The sequence below is a fragment of the Echiichthys vipera genome (assembly GCF_963691815.1).
Source record: "Echiichthys vipera genome assembly, chromosome: 6".
Taxonomy (NCBI): domain Eukaryota; kingdom Metazoa; phylum Chordata; class Actinopteri; order Perciformes; family Trachinidae; genus Echiichthys; species Echiichthys vipera.
Window position 1 is genome coordinate 9,879,420 of NC_139831.1, and position 18,428 is coordinate 9,897,847.

At 39.0% G+C, this 18,428-nt stretch overlaps 1 protein-coding gene across 1 annotated transcript in view; it reads right to left on the reverse strand.

Annotated features, from left to right (window-relative positions):
- Positions 1-7,802, reverse strand: part of tnmd (tenomodulin) — a 50,004-nt gene extending 42,202 nt beyond the window's left edge. Inside the window, exons 1-2 of the mRNA XM_083915258.1 lie at positions 7,707-7,802; positions 4,315-4,449 (exon numbers count right to left, since the gene is read on the reverse strand). Coding sequence (XP_083771384.1) covers positions 4,315-4,449; positions 7,707-7,754 — 183 coding nt within the window. The 5' untranslated portion in view covers positions 7,755-7,802. The remainder of the gene's footprint in view (positions 1-4,314; positions 4,450-7,706) is intronic.
- Positions 7,803-18,428: the final 10,626 nt, after the last annotated feature.

The window sequence follows — 18,428 nt, forward strand, 5'->3', positions numbered from 1 at the left end:
GAAGTTAACACTGTCTTGTTTTGTTCCTGCAGACAAACCAAGATAAAAAAGGACGATAAAATCCAACCTCTAGAATCATATCATGATCTAATCTTGTGTCTCCCTCCCCTGTTGCATGTTGACATCTGGACACTGAGGGGCTGTTGGGTATACACAGGCTATGAGCAATAAATAAACAAAGGGGCGCCAAGCCTTGAAAAGCCATACACCTGTGACCAGAGGAAAAGCAGCAGGCGCAGCAGTGTTCATTAAGGAAGCAGGTCCTGACAGTGAGGCATTTAAGAGACCATCAGGAGCGACAACTCAGCGGCTACCTTGGGACCGGAGAGGGGAAGGCATCAAGGTGAGCAATGCAATTTCAGCTTGAATAATGGAGCATTTTCTTCAGGTCTGACATTCATGTATTTCTCAGGCAGTTTGCCATACAGACCACCACCTGTGAGCTCTTCGATGTTTAAGGGAAAAAAACCCGGTGTACAGTGATTCACAATAACACCGTGCCTGGCTGCAGATAATCTCGCTCAAAGTGGTTCATGAATTAAAAATAGCATCAAATATATCGAATCTAATGATATGAAAATTAGATTTTGGATGCAGGGCACGACAGACATTACACAGAGCAGACATCAACATCTGGATTTTTCTTTTTCACAATTTAAAAGAAAACCCAACCTTTCAGCGAGGCAAATTATTCTCACTTTCCTGCTGGATTCACCAGCCAGATTCCATTTTCACGGAGTTGCTGATGTAAACTCTTAATAACAGAGGATTAATTTACAAGGAGGCAAAATCCCCCTGTGAGACTTGCGGCCCAGAACAATAATGAGCACACAGTAAACAGAAATTTGCCTTAAGCCAAAAGAGAATGCAGAGGCACCTAATCTACACACGGAAACACACAATGCACACTGATGTGTACACAATCTCATATTTACAAGCACAACCACGCCCTTACACACATGCACGCACGCGGAGAGAAAATGATGGCAAAGTATCTTCCCCAGGCCTCTGTAACAACATGTGTTTTCAGGTAATTAAAAGAAGATCCCGAGCGGCTATCATGTCATATTGAAATACAATGCACAGAGCAAATTACTGTTCTTTGGTTATTTATACACAGCCAGGTGCAGGAGGTCACTTTGCGTCGATAAACCTCGTGAATAGACGAGAAGTGCTTGTACTGTTGTTTTTCATTAAAAGATTTTTTTGTTTAAAACGCTATGTAATATGTGATATAAAGTATGTAATATGTGTGTTTTGTTTGAGTGATAACTAGTAGTAATTGTTTTTAGTACAAGTAGCCCACATCAGTTAAACTTGACTGAACACAAAAGTAATTGTCGCGTTTTGAGAGCGAGCGAGAACCGATTTTTAGAAGCAGGACTCATTTTGAAATCACTGTTTTAGTAATTGGTTCTGACGCAGCATCATGCTATCTTTGGCTTGTTATCTTCAAAGCTGTTGATTCTCAGATTAGTCAGTTTTATTCTTCGCATGAAAAAAGTCCAACTGAGAGAAGACTATCACCTGCAAGTAAAGCTCCATACTGTTCAACACATCTCAAGAACTTCCCAGTGTTCTCAAGCGCATTCTTTTTTTTAAACCGTGAAAACGATGCGACTCTAACAACTTTTGTAGTTTCATCTTTTACAGTCTTGGGTGTCTGTCGAAACAGCTGGATGAAAATCAGAATTAAAACTGAGAAGGGACCACACCGGGAACTTGTTATGCGCTTGTGAATCTGTCACTGCACACTGCAAAGCTTCTCTTTTTCCATAATTATCACTTCATGATTATCACTGTTGTGTGCTCACTCTACAGTGGGGTCGTTAATAATCTGGTCGTTTTTGAGACCAATTTGCAATCAAATGTTGTTTGCTGCACTTGTTTTCTTACCGAGAGTTTAGAAAAGAATACAAGCTTTTACCAACGGACTGACATATATTTTTTTGTACTATAACAGTGACAGCATGATAACAAATGTCACATGTGTAACCATCGTCGTTAGAGTGAAAACACAACCTCTCCACATAACATAATCCATATGTGTCTTGAACCTGCATTCATCGATGTTTTGACACAAAAGGCTGTAAAATCAACGGCAATCTGTTCCATATTATAAGGTTGTTATGGTAACATTCATTTGGGAATGCGTTTTTGTCCACCTTGTTTGTAATATCCACTCTCCTTTTTATCTCTTGTTTCAGTCTCCATCATCTCCTGAGGGAAATACCTGGCTCTTTAGCTACTAAATGTTCCACTATGTTTACCAGCTTACTTTGTCTGTCAGCTTCTTAGTGATGGGCAGGATGTGTACAGTGAGAGCTTCTTACTGAAACAGCTGCCTGTTACAACTGAAAAACAAAAATAAGGAGCTAAGAGACAATGAAGACGTTTTTGTTTTGTTTTCCTGCACATACGGGCGCTTTGTCAGAACCCCTCTGCTTCATTTGTCGACGCACTGGGTAGCCCAGTGATGGTTTTTGCTTCTATATGACCCCAACGTTTGATATAACTACGTTTTTCACAGCCAAGTGCACGCTTTGTCGGACTGTCTATCATAACAAACAGAGAAACTCGGATTACAACTCACACGGAGGAGCATCACTTCATTCTCTGCTGAGGACGTCATATGGAAAAAAGTTGTTTGCTGCTATATTAATGTTTTAAATACGGGGTGCATGTGGTTAAAATAAGTATGATTGTGAAGAAAGTTTGTTGTTTGTTTGACCCCTCACCACCCTGACCTCCTCCCTACACGGACTTTGTCGCTCTTACTTCTGGACCACTTGCTCTGAGCATCAAATAAAGCCACAGATGAATTTACAGCTGAGCATGTTTCCAGGCCAACCTGGAGCTGGGGAAAAAATTAAATCCATTATAACCCTGGTGACGTATGTATAGCTCTGTATGACTTTGTTGTATCCGAGCATAATATATTCCATATGCTCAAGGACTGAAAGGAAAGCTTTAAAGGCCTACTTTAGTTGAATTTTATTGAATTTGTTGTCACCAGAATGCTCATCTCTGTGCTCAAATAAAAAAAAAAACAGTAGTCTCCAGAAAGCTTTACTGAGGATACATACCTGAGTTTTACTATCCTGCTGTGTCTGAGGGAGCTTCCTTTCCATCTGACAGACAGCTGATTCTCCTTTGAAGTGTCTCCATCTCACTTACTGATGGGGAGGCCAGAGAACGAGCCTCCCCCTCAAGACCCCATTAAAGCAAAACCCAGGGTACGCAGGTTTGATATTCATCGCCTGTGCAACCTCTGCCATCAACACATTTTGTGCCACGTGAGAATGATCAGAGCTTATTAAACTGGAAATAATGACTGCTCTACCTCCTGCATTAAATATTTAACAAGGACAAAGGAGATGGCTCAAAGGTGATTCATATCTATGTTGAAAGAAGAGAATGCAGACAATACCACAGAAAGTATAGATGAGCCTTTGCTAAACTGAGCTCAGTAAAGACTGTCAGCACTTGAAATTTGTATCTTAATGGAAGCAGAAAGAGAAAAATGGTAGCAGATGATGTTCTGATTAATGTTTATAAGGCATAACAAAGATTTAATAATAACAGCAAATGACATCCTGCATGGTGCATTTCCCTCTGCTCACCTCTTGGCATTTACAGTACACAGCCTTATGCATTCAGGTTTTGTGCTCTATCCATCTTTTCATTTGAATCATTTTCTCTCATTCATAAAGACTCAGAATGTATAAAGCTTCCACTTTCTGGATGTGAAATTATTGATGTTTTCTTCCTAGCTCGGGTAAATTAGCTTTTTTCGGCCCCTTGGGAAAATCAGGGGAAAGGAACACAGTGGAAATGTTCTCCATCAAGTGTGATTGAATTGGATTTTACAAGATGAATTGCCAGGACAAGAGTTCATCCCAATTACATTGCCAAGAGGTTTAAGTCCTGCTGCAGCCACTCAGGGCAACAGCAATTAGGGCCAGCTTTGAGTTATCATTGTGAGACGACGTTTACAATGTGAGAAGAAAGTAAATAAATGCAAAAGACTGACACAGTAAAAAGCGGTTTGTGGTTTCTGACAGCCAAAACATGAGCAGAGCAAAACACAGCTGTCTTTTGCATAGCCCACACATCTTTTAATCTAGCAGAATACAACACACACTGCAGACGCTGCCTTTGGCTCTATGTGTGACTGTCCATTTTTCTCACTTGCATATTTTCCCCCTTGAGGGAACCTGCATGATTTTTCTTTCATCTGAAAGACTACACTTACCACAGACAGTGGCATTAAAGCTGATGGCTGGCAAACCATGAAGTGGTATTGAGTCTTACCTTTCCAAGACTGGGACTCCACAGATACCTCAGGCTGAAAACACAGAGAGCCAGAACGAGGAAGACCAGAACCAGAACTAGAGCCACTCGTTGGTAGGTGTGGTACTTGGCCTTCTTCTCTTGTCCCACCTCAACCTGCAAACAATATAGGTTCAATATTGTGTGTGTGCGTGCGCGTGCCTGGAACAGGAACAAAGTCAGGTGAGGCAGTATGAAGAGTGACAATGTCAGCGTAGGAAAGAGGTCAGGGTGGATGGATGGGTCAAACACAGGACTTTGTTCATGTCCCATGTGAAACCATAGAGTATAAAGATGGATGACACAGCTCCACTTTCTTCCGCTGAACAATAGTAAACCAAAATATCTCTGATATGGGTGCTGCCATGATGTAATTTTGAATGAATGAACTGTAAGAATCAGGTTGGAAAATCACGTCATCACGTCCATACCACCAATCGCGAGTCAATCACGTCATTTCACTAGTTTTTTTGAGCATAAAATAACTAATCAAAACCAAACTGATCATAAAAATGAACACCTAGACAAACATCAGCATGATTAAACTACTGACACAGAAACTTTGGAAAAAAATTATTTGTGGTGTACTTTGACTTTATAGTTGTTGTTCTTTTGTTTTTTTTCATGATCTTTTCCTAAACCTAACCAAGTAGATTTGTTGCTTAAAGAGGCTTTTCCAAGGGGAGGCTGACATCTGATGTGCCACCCCAGTAAGAGCTGCTAAGCTTAGTTAATTAACTGGCTGTAGCTTCTGTAGCATATGTTGATGTTATAGTCACCAGCTTGCTGAATTCATCCAAAACTGATCAAGACAAAACCAAGTTTTTAAGTTCTTTAACTTTTGATTTTTTTTAATCAAATAACCAGACATTTTCTAATGCAGTTGTGATGCAAGTTTCATGTTCATCCAAGTGCTGTAACCTCAGTCTTGTATTATTGTCTATGGGGAAAATAAATTGGTAACAAGGGACGGCTGAAATATTACCCCTAACTTCACAAATCATCTGATCTATTTCCTTGTTTACAGTTTTCTTTTTTTTCCTAGTCAGTTTTGAATTATGTCCAAAGACAGTCCATTTTATTTTGTCTCTCTTCTGTCAAATGTAGACATCAATGAGGCTACTAATGGCACAAATATAACCATCACCATGCCAAGTGCAAGGGAGAACGGACAGCTACAAGTGCAGGAGAAAGGTGACGTTTATTAAACTTTTCCACAAATGAAAACTCTGCCAGCTGTAGTCCATTCCCCAGGCTCAAGGCCACAAATTAATAAAGACAAGCTTTTGTTCCACCAGAGCTTCAGTAGGGAGAAAATAAAAGCTCCTCATTCACAGTGGACCACTTCTAAAAGTCTCAGAGGACAACAGAAAAGCAGATATGTAAAATAAAAAACGGAACCAACTTCAATTAGTGAAATTGGTGTTGCTTATCTCTTCATTTAAAATGATGATAAAGCAGCTTTGGTTTTCTATTGTGGTCGAGGCTCTTACAGAAGTTAAGCTGCAGTAGATTGGGCAGCACTTTAACATGCTGACTTCTTAAAATAATTATTTTTTGAATAATTGTTCTGTGGTTTTTCTTACATTTGGACTGTGAAGCGGAGACACTACAGGCAACAATAGTGTGGTTTTTCATGCACTGGTCAATGTTGAGATTTTTGGCTATTTTGCTTTCATATAATGTATTTGTTCAGTGGAAAGAAAACATCCCAAATCACAGTTAGATGTTTGATTTATTGTTCTACACCCTATTTATTTGAGTCTGTAGTTTTCTCCACAATTCACAAAAAGTTAGCATCAGATCATGTTACATTTGCACATTTATTTTTGGTGGGCGAGACTTGGTTTTGGCTCGACTTGGACACAAACTTTCTCATTTTATAGCTAAACGTTACAATAAAATGTTTCTGAACACACTTAATGTAAAAAATTGAGCAATACAGCAACAGAATTTGCAGATGTCTTTTGGATCAGACAGTGAGACGCAGAGGTATGTGACTTTGACACAGATCGTCTGTCTCATTGTGCCGTCCGTGACAATTTCAGCAAATAGTGAAAAAAAAAACACATTTTTAAAGAAAGTTCCTGACTTTCAGATTTAAGGAACTCCACATTGTTACCAGCCTTTTTGACATTTTAGGCACAGTAGTAGCAACAAAAGTGCGGGGCACGTCAAAGTTAATTTCTATAAGGCATGATGAAAACAGTGCTACAATCCGAGAGCCAGAAATTCCTTTCATTTTGAATTTTTCAGAGTGAAGGGAAAAAAATAGTGGCTGAAATCCTCTGCTCTCCTGTGGCAGGTTGCATAAGCAGTGGAAACTTAACCAGAGGACAGACCTCTCTTTCCGTCTGCCTGTGCTTTGAATATCGAATACTCAGAGGAAGGAGGAGGACTGGAGAGACAGACAGACAGACAGACAGAAATAAAGGCAGCGATGGAGACAGTGAGCAGTCTGAGTGTGGAGCACTCAGCCAACTAGTGTTTAAGGGCTTAGGAGTTCAGAATCAGCCAAGCAATTTCTCTTGAGCTTTGTGAGGAAGAGTGCCTGGAGCCCCCTGCTGTTATCATGCAGAGAGGGAGCAATTCCTTAAGAAAACAACAAAAAAAACCCACACAAAGTAACCCACATAAACAACAAGAAGAGGCAGTGGTTTATCACACTGGGCTACACTCATTCAGTTTCTGTGAAAACTATTATGAGCTATGAAGTCACAGATTGTTTCGTAATCATCATCATTCTCCATCACCTCCAGTGCTGTTATTATGAGTATAGCTTTTTCATCTACATATAAAAAGATAACACTGTGCTGTGCAGGTTTGCTCTATTGTTCACAAGTGCTGCAACAAGTGGAAGGACTTCAGAGCCAAAAATCCTTCCTCCTCCCTTCCTCAATAATACCGTCTCAAATGCAGACAATTCTTGGTGTACGCTGCCTGCATATGAGAAAGATATTCTAGAAATAAAGCAAATACAATGGTTCAGGTGAGGCTGAATATAAGAGTGGAAATGAGAAAGTAAGTCAAGGTGAAAAGCCGAAGGGAATTAGATGGAACAATTACTATTCTGAGAAAGCTCAGATCACTGAGCAAGAGATCAAGCAGCAGCTCCTTTTTGATTATTATGAATCAAACTTCTGACATTTTATTTTAAGCTCAAACTCAAAATCACACACCCACTTTTAAACCACCTACACTTCATTTATTGAGCTTTAAAATTTTAAGGGTGCTACCATTTTCTCGACACTATAGTGCCTTAATGTTCTTCACAGTATTCTTAAAGAAACTAAATGTGGGATTTATTTTTAAATAGTTTTTTTTGCAATTAATAATAGTGCAATAAATCAAACATGAAAAAAAAATGGACTCACATCTTTCCAGAGAATCTGTTGACTACTGGATTGCCTGCTCACCTCCATGATGCAAGCCCACAAGGAATCTTTCCGATCCTCTTAGCTGGGGAAAATACTACTGCAAGGCTTTGAGTCCCAGCTTCATTCCAGTGCTGTAATTTTGGAGTGTGCTGAAGGGGAGGGAAGTTTCAGGTGGAGTGGAATTACTGAAACATTTGTGATACCCATTAAAAGCAAGGCAGATGTCTCTCCCAGCCGCCTGCCTGCTCTCATTTCAAAGGTGGGAAGCCACGAATGGATTCAGACTGAAAGACAGACCCTCTGCTGAATAAATTACATACTAGGATGAAAATACTGCAGTTATTCATTACTTTCAAGAGATTCCTTGTGTGAGGAAAGAAAGTTTTCATGTGAAGTTAAAAGTAAATTGTACCCAGATGCTGATATTTTCAGGGATATTTTCTGAGGCAACAAGTACAGTAAACAAGATTACTGAATAGCAGCATAGCCAAAGATTCAACCTTTATAAAATGAAAATAATTTGCACTTTGCACAGAGGAATGAGCAAAGTCTTTAATCTGAGGACAGAAGTTTAAAGATACCCTTTAGGCATGTTTTAAGAGAAAAAAAACGACTTGAAATAATCAGCGTTTCTTTTTCCCCGCAAAAAAGTTAACTACCTAATAAAACAATTCTTAAAATTACATCTCTTCCTTCTCCCTCATTAAAAACAAAAACAAAACAAAAACAATCTATGCGATTCAGTTTTTGGGATGCAAGATATCTCCTACTGTATGTGTGTATGTGCACTTGAGGCTTCAAGTTTACATTTCACACTAGTGGAAGTTGCATATTTGTATCCAGCGTTGGTTATTTTTTTTTTTAAAAAGTAACTTGTTACATTACAAGATAAGTGCATAATTTAGAGGGTTACCTCCTGAGAAAAGAGACTTGAGTGACATTTGTTTTGCCAAAAATGAAGAGCACTGTGATTCCTTACGCTTGTTGGTTCAGAGTGCACATAACCTAGGGTACACCTACCTTTGAATGTCTTATAGTGTCAAAGTGCACATACATCATTCTGCACAGTGAAGCTAAAACATCCAAGTGAAGTGACAACACATTTTGGAGTGCAGGAGGACTTTATTGAGAAGCATCTGGTCATGTGAGGAGCTCTTGCCCCTGTCACTTTTTGAAGGCTAAATCCAGTCACGTGATGTGACATAGTTTTGGTGCCTAAATCTACAAGATACCGAAAGCATATTTTTTGTTTTTGTTTGTTTCAGTTCATATTATTCAGATTTAGGTGAGCCATGACTTACAAACAAAACGCTTTCTAGTAACATGTCATTCTATAAGTCGAAGTTTGTTTTCAGCCCCTGTGCAGTACAATATGATTCACTACTCTTCACTCTGTGCTATGATTCATCTGCACAGGAAGTAACTACAGCCAGACTGGGTGGGAGTGGGAGAGTGACATATGTTGAAGTTCATGGGCAGGATTCAGCACCGGTGTATCCAGACTTTTTTTTAATGGGGGTGGTCCAAATGGGGCACTGACTCATGCAGTGTTGGCATGAAGTATGTGCTTGCTCAGATACAAACACGTCAGAATATCATTAACCTCTTTACATTCTGACAGGTCGCCGGAGGGCAAGCTGACTAATTTGTCTTTCAGAGGCTTCAGTGGGCTCAGTTGTGAAGCAAGACTGAAGAGGTTTGTTGAAAGCCATATAGGTATCTATTTTGTGGTTGTAAAGATTAATGAAGCTAAGTTTAAAAAAACGCTGTCACTACAATGAAGTGGCTGCTATGGGGACATGAATACAATTGGGTTCATTGAATCTGCAAGAGTCTCAGCTTTCCAGTCAGAAAACATTTATGGAATTCAAGTGTGCAGAAATATTCAAAAACACCATTAGAATGACATTAGAATAGGTGAAGATAACCTATTTATACTGCATCACAAAAACTGCATGGGTTTTGCCCCAAACTGCATAGGAATATCAATGTTTGTAAAGTGGAGACTTGTGGGTAGACATATAAACCATTTATATTCAGATATATTGAGGTCGGAGGTCAAGCGACACCTTTAAAAATGGTCATGCCAGTTTTTCCTCGCCAAAATTTAGCACAATTTTGGATCATTTATGAGCCCCTTTGACGGTAAGCTAGCATGACATGGTTGGCACCAGTGGATCCCTTAGTTCGTCTAGTTTCTTTTCTTATGACGCCTTCACTCCATCCTCAAGCTAGAGCCTTCTACAACCTCTTAAAGACACTTTTACTGGGGTGGCACCTGAAGTGGCCAATCAGATTTCACACCCCTGGGATTCACACTCAGGATGTCGTGCTGTTCTGAAAATCACCTTCTCAGGTGTTCACTCGTAACACAGCAGTCATCCCTCCCCCCTATTGCTAACAAGTCAAATTTCAAGTTTATTGCCCTTCCTCTCCCTACAGTTGCACATGTTTTATAAAAAGCAGGAAACATTTATAACATAATTTTCCAAATATATATTTTTGCACTCTAGTTGATTCATTTTAATCAATGGTTATAGTATGGTTAGAGTTAGGCAACTCGTTACCACTTGGTTAGGGGATGATCGTCATCACGTTTCATAATTTGAGGCCTGTCAAGTCTCCCTCATGTATTGTGACATTCTGCCTCTCTACATATAGGGCACATTACCTGCATCAGCACTGATTATTGGCACTGGACGCAAATCATGAGGTGCAGAAACTTCTAATATGGACCTAATTTTCAGCTCTGTTGGTCGGTCAATCAGTTCACAGTTTATGCCCTTGGAGGCTGAAAGAGTGTGTTTGTGTGTGTGTTTGTGTGTGTATGTGTGTGTGTGTGGGTGTGCGTGTGTGTGTGTGTGTGTGTGTGTGTGTGTGTGTGTGTGTGTGTGTGTCAGCTATTGCAGATTGATTGTGCCATTGTATTTTTCCTATTATGCAGTTTTTTTCATCTGTGAGTCTCTGCTGGATATAGGTGATGTCAACAACCAGAACCTTTACATTTTGTTGTTATTTACTCATTTCAGTCTCACTCCTGGGACTAAAACATGCAATTGTAGATGTTTGGTGCCCACACATGAATCAAACTAAAAACAAATTAATAAATAAATAAGATATTTATATGATGAATGATGAAATGAAATGAAACTTTGAAATTCAGTTTAATCATAACACACAATATGGTACAACGAACTGCTCTTTTTGTACATGTATAAATCTGTATAAATAAAGGTTGAATAAATGAATGGCACTCAAAAATGGCAACTAATGTCTAAGTAGCTATTTTTATTTGTGGCGCTCATCAGCTGATTCACAGTTAACTCATTAAGAAAGTGCTATGTTGTTGATTTACATGTTTCTGTGGCCTCATCGTCACCGTTTTTTTCATTGACACCTTTTCTCAAAGTCTCTTCTCAAGTAATCTATACAGTCTATTCATGGATGTATTACTGAACAGGCCGTCTGAACACTGCCCCATGGGTCCAAGGCTTCAGGGACCCTGACTCAAAAATGTAGCTGAAAAAAACCCATACAAATACTCACAAAGAGACTCTGAATGATTACAAACATAAACAAAACAACTCAAAACAACTCAAAATGACTCAGTAACATAAAAACTACTAAAAAAAGATTCTAAATGACTACACATAGTTGCAAAATGATTAGAAATAAATGTACAATGACCACATGCAGACTCAAAATGACAAGAAATAGATGCAAAAATGACAAAAAAGGGACGCAGAATGATTTAAAGTAGACTCTTTGAGTTTGCGTGTTTGTTCCTATGTAGACAGAGTAGGGGGCCTCTTACATGTCTGTAACCAGAGGCCCCTTGTCTCATAATCTACCCATGAGTCTGTTCTGGAGCTACTTTTTAACCTCTGTGGAACCTGCTGGAAGCTGTTTATTTCATGTACCTTGAGTGCTGCCTAATTTTATACCACAATCATAATCAACCACAGCACTTTTCTGACATACTGAACTGCACGGCATAGCTGACAGTATCTTTACAGCGTGCCACCTGTTCCCTTTTTTCAAGGCATGACTTTAAACAATACCCATTTAATTGTATCTTAACATATCATGAGACAAGCGAAGACACGGAATCAAAGCACACCTGTGTTCAGCCTATTTTAACAAACCACCTGTCTTTTTTTTCATATCATCTCAGATGGCACACAAAGCAAAACCTGATAAAAATGTGTTACAGTGATGCCAGTTTATTAAAAACGCAATTTCACCACCTAAAAGTTCCACTTCACACTCGATTTACAGAAGTGGAAAAACGGCGGCTCGGTCAATACTGCCAGAGGTGGAGCATTCCAGGTAAAATTGGTCAACCTGCAAGCCTTTAGTGTGGCAGGCAACATTTGAGCACATATTAAGTCTGTCAGATCTGATAGCTGTGGGACCTTGTCAGCTCTTTCCTATTGATATAAATCTTCACAATTACTGTGACATTTTGCTTGGCTAAATCAAGCGTCGGGTCTTTCAGGAATTGTGTTGTGTCAGCAGCAGAGTTGAGCATCCTGGGACCCTCATTCCCCCGATAGCATTCAGCGGTAGGCTGAGGCTTTCACACCCACAGAATAGAATAAACAGCAATTTAGTTTGGAGTGCATACCAGATACTCACAGATTAGAGCAGAGGTTGATGGGAGCAACCTTAGCAAACCAGGAAGAATCTCAAAATAAACATTTATTTTATCCTCTTCATGCTTCAGGCCTGATAGCTTTGATAGCATTTTTTCTCTTTTGTCATTTGTCACTTTTGCAAACACACACTGAGTGCTGTGGCCAATAGCGAAGCCCATTACAAATCTACCAGACCAAGTTGAATCCTATGAGTTTTTAAAAAACTATATAAATACATCGTTTTCCATCAGACAACAGTAGTTTTGCTCAAACTTACTTGTCTCACTTCAGGCAGATGCTGCCTCCACAAACTTGCTGGGTATATTCTGCTCTATTTTGCAGTGGCCATCTGGAAAAAAGCTGTTCCTTGTTTGCTTTCCTTAACTCTTAAGCCGGCTTCTAAAGCCTTGTCGAGCTTCTGTCACTCAGAGAGAAAGCTGTGGATGAAACCCACACATTTCTCACGTGCTCATCCACATTCATTAACAGTCCCTTCCCACATGAAGGGAGACTGTCACAGCTAAAGAAAGAGAAAAAGATGTGGAAAGAATACTGTATGTGTACGGTAGGGGGAAAAAAAGGAAAATTGAGCAGGACTGAGAATTTATTCTTCTCCCTCTTGCTCTCTCTTTCTCTTCCTCTCCCACACTGACAGAAAAGAACTCCTGCGTGGATTGAATCACACTTATTAGTACAGAAACTGGGTCCATACAGGTCAAATGTGACACATCATCCTGTGTGATTTGATCATCTGCCTCCTGACTTGTTGCAGCTACACCACCTCTTCGTCTTTGATTACAGGGGAAGGAGAGGTGGGACAGGAATGGGCTCATAATGAAGAGGCAGCCGCGGATCCTGACCTGATCTGCATTGACGAAAGATGAGAGAGCTTCCATATGTCGTCTTTCAGGATCCTCCTCATGCTTCATTGACGGTAGGAAGGAAGTGTACCTCCTCTGCAAAGGAAGTTTACACAGTGCTCTCTTTCCCAGGGGTCACTTCAACAGACTGTAGTGACAGTCTCCCTTACCCAAAAGAAGTTTATTCAAGTGTGCTATTAGGATGCTTCTTTTAAACTAAGACAGTATACTTACTTCTTATAGTTTATGTACTTATCAGATATATACCTAACAAAAGTATGCTTAAGTATACTTATACTAACAAATAACACAGACATGTTTACTCGTAGTATTCTCCAAAAGGTGAGATAGAAGTACAGTATAGAGTTGGTAAACTAAAAGTATACCTCAAGTTCACTTGTAGTTTAGTTGCAATAAAAAATAAAAGTTATATATAAACTAGTTGTGTGCTTTTAAAAAGTAGAAAGTGTAAAATAAAAAGTGGGCTAATTTAATCCCAAGCATTGATATCAGTTTACATTGATATAGTATATTAGTATACTTAATAGGGAAATGTACTTAATCCAGTACTTAATAAGATTAAAGTCGCAGTTGGAAACATTTGTTTGATCATATTCACTGAAGCCGACACTATGATCCAATAGAACAATATAAATCGTCTGGTTTTAGAAAAAAAATGTGCCTCTACGTGCCTCTTTGTGCACACGCCACAGATCCCCCCTCCTCGCTCGCGCATGTTACAATATCACAGGCACGCCTCAAGCTAGGCATACGCTAAATGACGTTAGCAGTTGCTATCTATGAGTTAGCCAGCCTACCTCCATGTAGCGTGTACCTCATGCTGTTTGTCGATGAGAGAAGACACCGTGTTCACTGAAATCTGGTGCACGCGCATAGACGAGCACTGGATTGTAGAGTGCGGAGGAGCTCAGTGGTAGAGGGGAAGGGGTGGGACAGTTGTAAACATTCGAAATTTGACTGAGTTAACTTAATCTGCCAGACTTGCAGAATGCAGCTTTAACTTGTGTTATAATTTTTTTGGTAATGGCAGACACATCGTACTGACATACTACTGCAAAGTGCACAGTTAGTGAGGCACAGTAAAGGAGTAAAATATCACCCGTTTCAAATGTTATCACGCCACTGAACGTAATATGCTGTATTACTACGCTGTAATCCATAGATATCAGCCTCATAGTAATGAGATATAAGGGGCACTCCTACCAGTGAGATCAGAAGGCCATTATTATCTATTCACGTGGCGAAATGCAAAGGTTTTAGAACAGTGACTTGTCACAAATTATTGATATAAAAAAATGAAAATTATTTCTGAGCTTTATAAATGTAATCAATTTAACAATGGCAAAAATGTATGGTTTTGAGTAAAATCCCATGTGTGTGTGTGTCTTGTTCATTTTGTTACATTTTCAGAAAGTACCAAATTTAAATATTGTGTGAATGGGTGGATGGTCAGGTCAAACACACATCGGAAATTTGATTACTAAACGCATGATTACCTTTTCCTAAACCTAACTGAGCAGTTTGATGCTTAGACCAAAGTTACGTGAACAGTTTTGGTTTGAATTCACAATTAAACCACATGTTTAAAACTGCGACTGTGAAGCGTAAAATAGTGACTTGGACTCTGACACACTTACTTTAGCTGCACTTACAATACAGATCAATAAATAAAAACAATAAAAACAGAAGTCAATAAGTAGAGAAAATAAAAGCAACAACAATCCACATGTAAAAAAAAGTGCAAATCAATGATGGCCACAGGCCACATAAATTGCACATTACATGAACAGAACACAGAGACTACTGCACATCCCATACGGGTTCAAGAAGCATTATTATTTTAAATTTTGATTTATGCAGGCACAAATTAGTGTTTAAAACGGTTCAGTCTGCATTTGGGGACTGATCGTCTGGTGGTGATGGTCAGAGCTCACACTCGGAGCTTTGCAACAGCCCCGGAAAAAACTCTCTTTTCTCGTCTGAGTGCAGACTGACCATGGTTTGGCTGAAGGGAGATGTCTTCAGTCCTCCCCATCACCTTAATGGCAGAATGTACCAGATGAGCAAGTTTGAATAATTGTTGAGATTCAATGTATCTGTCCTCTTCCTACTGTCCTTCTGACATTAAAGGACTGTAAATAGGAGTTTGGGGGAACACTATGCACCATCACTGCGTAGTTCCTCTGACATACTGAGGAACGAGATGAATAGGAATGGGGATTATAGCACTGCAAATCTTCCCAAGTTTATACATTAATTTCCCAAATCTCACCTTGAGAGCAAAGCTACTTGCTGGGGGATTTTCTCAATTTCTTGCTTGATGGGACAGGTGTATTTACTTACATAATTGTATTCCTCATCCAATTCATAATGCGATTAAATATTAATACAATTCTGAGTTTGAAGAGAGGCAGATCTGAGAAAATTATCTAGACAGAAATATTTCTTCTTCCTGTGCAACTTTTTCAATCACCCATAAACAGAACAGAAGCAGTGAAATAGAAAGTATTCCTTGGGATGCAAATGGTATTTTAACAAATAAAGCACCATTGGAAGATAAAAATAGGTGCAGGTATTTTTCACTGCGGTGATTCTGACTCATCTTGGCTGAGCTTTGTTTAGTTTGTAGAGGAGCTCTCTGGGGGAACATTGAGTGGTGTAGTCAAAGTGGAACTCTCCTGAATGAGCTTTGAGCTTCACGTTCCCAATATCCCAGCATGTGTGTAACAGAGTCAGACAATAGAGCCAAATGCAAGTCATAGCCAAATCGTAATTACCTCTGCACCCCGCAGAAGCAGACCAATTGACTCCTCGAGATGAATGACAACAGGTAAAGGGCAGTGATTAGCCGCAGGCCTCAGAAGCTTTGTTTGATGCAGAGGGAGAGGAAATTCTCTATATAGGGCAGAAGATATGCTTCACTTATTTCCCTCTTATTATTCTGTGGACTTATTATGGGTACAATTCTGCTCAGTACTGGAAACTTTGCTTGTCACGGGTGGCTGGTAGTGCACATACAGTCAAGTACATCCAGAAATCAAATTGTTTGAGTTGTTTGTTACAGTTGTAGCATCCTGAACTATTACCCGATGATGTATTTATTATTTAATAGAATACCTTTAATTTTCGGATATTGAATTACATACCATCATATTTGTTTTCTGGGCTCATAGTTCATCATTAGTAAGTCAAGTAGTCATTCACAATTAATGAGGGTTAGACAGCTATTGTTTTTGCTGATGTAAAGGGCAGATTTAGGATATTTCTTGTGCACCCAGGGATATGATAAACAACCAGTGACTGATGGTACTCTGCAGCAAATGCAAATATAGTTTATCAGACTGCGGCAGGTAAAAACAAAAGAAAGGGGAGAGAGCAGTAAAATCCTGAATTATTCTCACGAACAATATTAAAGATAAACTTTCACCATACACCCTCATTTAATCAAACTGACCATGGAAATTTAGTTTTGTCAAAACAAACACTTATTTTTTCTCTTGGGAAAGGGACAACAGACTAATTACAACCACCAAGTGTTAATTCAGAAAAAAGGCAAAACCGATTAAATTATGTACAAATGATCTCGCCTGTAATGGAATACTACATAAACTAATTTCTTTGGGGAATGTTGATTATACATTTATTTATAAATCATTAATAGTTTGCAACTTATGTGAGATTGGAAACAAAGTAGTAATAGATCCAAAAAGTTATAAATTTGACCTTCTTTGCTTCTGTTTAAGTTCTGGTTCTTAAATTTTCATCCTTTTCCATGCTTAAAACCTCCTGATATTGTTTTCTTGTCACTCATTAGATATGAATAAGATTGTGAGGTTCACTTAATTATGAATTATGCTGACTCAACTGAATCCATCCTGAAAAACAAAAACACAGTAACAAGCTTTATTTTCGTGGATTCCAGCATAACACATACTTAAAGCATCTATAAACTGTGTCTTTATAATAACAGAAGATCAAATGATGTAGATCATAGCGTCAATCATAATGAGAAGAAGAAGAAGAAGAAGAATTACTTTATTTATCCCGCACGGGAATTTTTTTTTTTTTTTTTTTTTTTTTAAATGTAAGAACTTTGATCAGACTCTACGGTTCCTCTCAACTTTAAGGAGCTTTAAAGACAAAACATTGTGGACAAACTCTCTTTTTCAATGTCTGTGCACATACATTTGGGTATCTGGAGTACCTACCAACCCGCAAACTGTGAAATAAGACAACCCAGCCAGCTTTTTTTGGGCTGCCTAGATCAGAAAACATGGGACTCAACAAGCTGTTCAGATTCGACTCCCCTATATATTTCATATGCAGGCCCATTAGTTTATAACGTCTGTCATTTGACTCTTCACCCACGGCTCGAGAACTACAGTACCTTTGCAAAGGTGAGCCGTATTTGAATGTTTCAAACAGTGGGTGAATACAGGCACAAACAGTGTGAGATAAATAATGTTTTTTTTTTTATTAAAGGATGTTAACAGGTTCTAGTGGAAACCCAACATACAAGTATTCAACTGGAAAAAAACATAATATGCCCCCTTTGAAGCATTTTTATGCTAGTTTTTCCGATTATTCAGTTTGCAACAAAATAGCTCTAAAAACAACTGCATTCTTCCTGCTCAGCACAGCAGACACACAAAGGTAGCGTCTAGCTGCTGAAAATAGTGGAGCTTTAAGCAGCTAAAGACTTAGATATTTCCCTCAGGAGCCGGTGAAGATCAAAATCAGAGCTAAAGTGAGAGTGAACGTTGGACAAACACAACTCCAAATAAATGATCATGTTGCTCTGTAACTAGCAGATGTTTGAATAATGTGATAACATGTCAGTGTTGTGTTTACAGCTTGTTTCCTCTGCCCCTGAGTGGCCAAAAAATGGTTATTGCCACTTTGAACAACCAGAAATATGTTTTTTCCCTTCTCTGCTGAAAAGTTGAAATGTACTTATATAACTACAGTAGATGTGCCACTGTACTACTACTTGTACAACTGCTAAGCAGGGCTGCAACTGACGATTATTTTCATTATCAGTTAATTTGTTGATCATTTTCTTGATTATCGATTAGTTGTTTCTACCATAAAATGTCAGAAAATGGTAAAAAACGTCGATCACTTTTCAAAGCGTACAATGACGTCCTCAAAATCTTGTTTTATCCACAACTCAAAGATGTTCAGTTTGCTGTCACAGATGA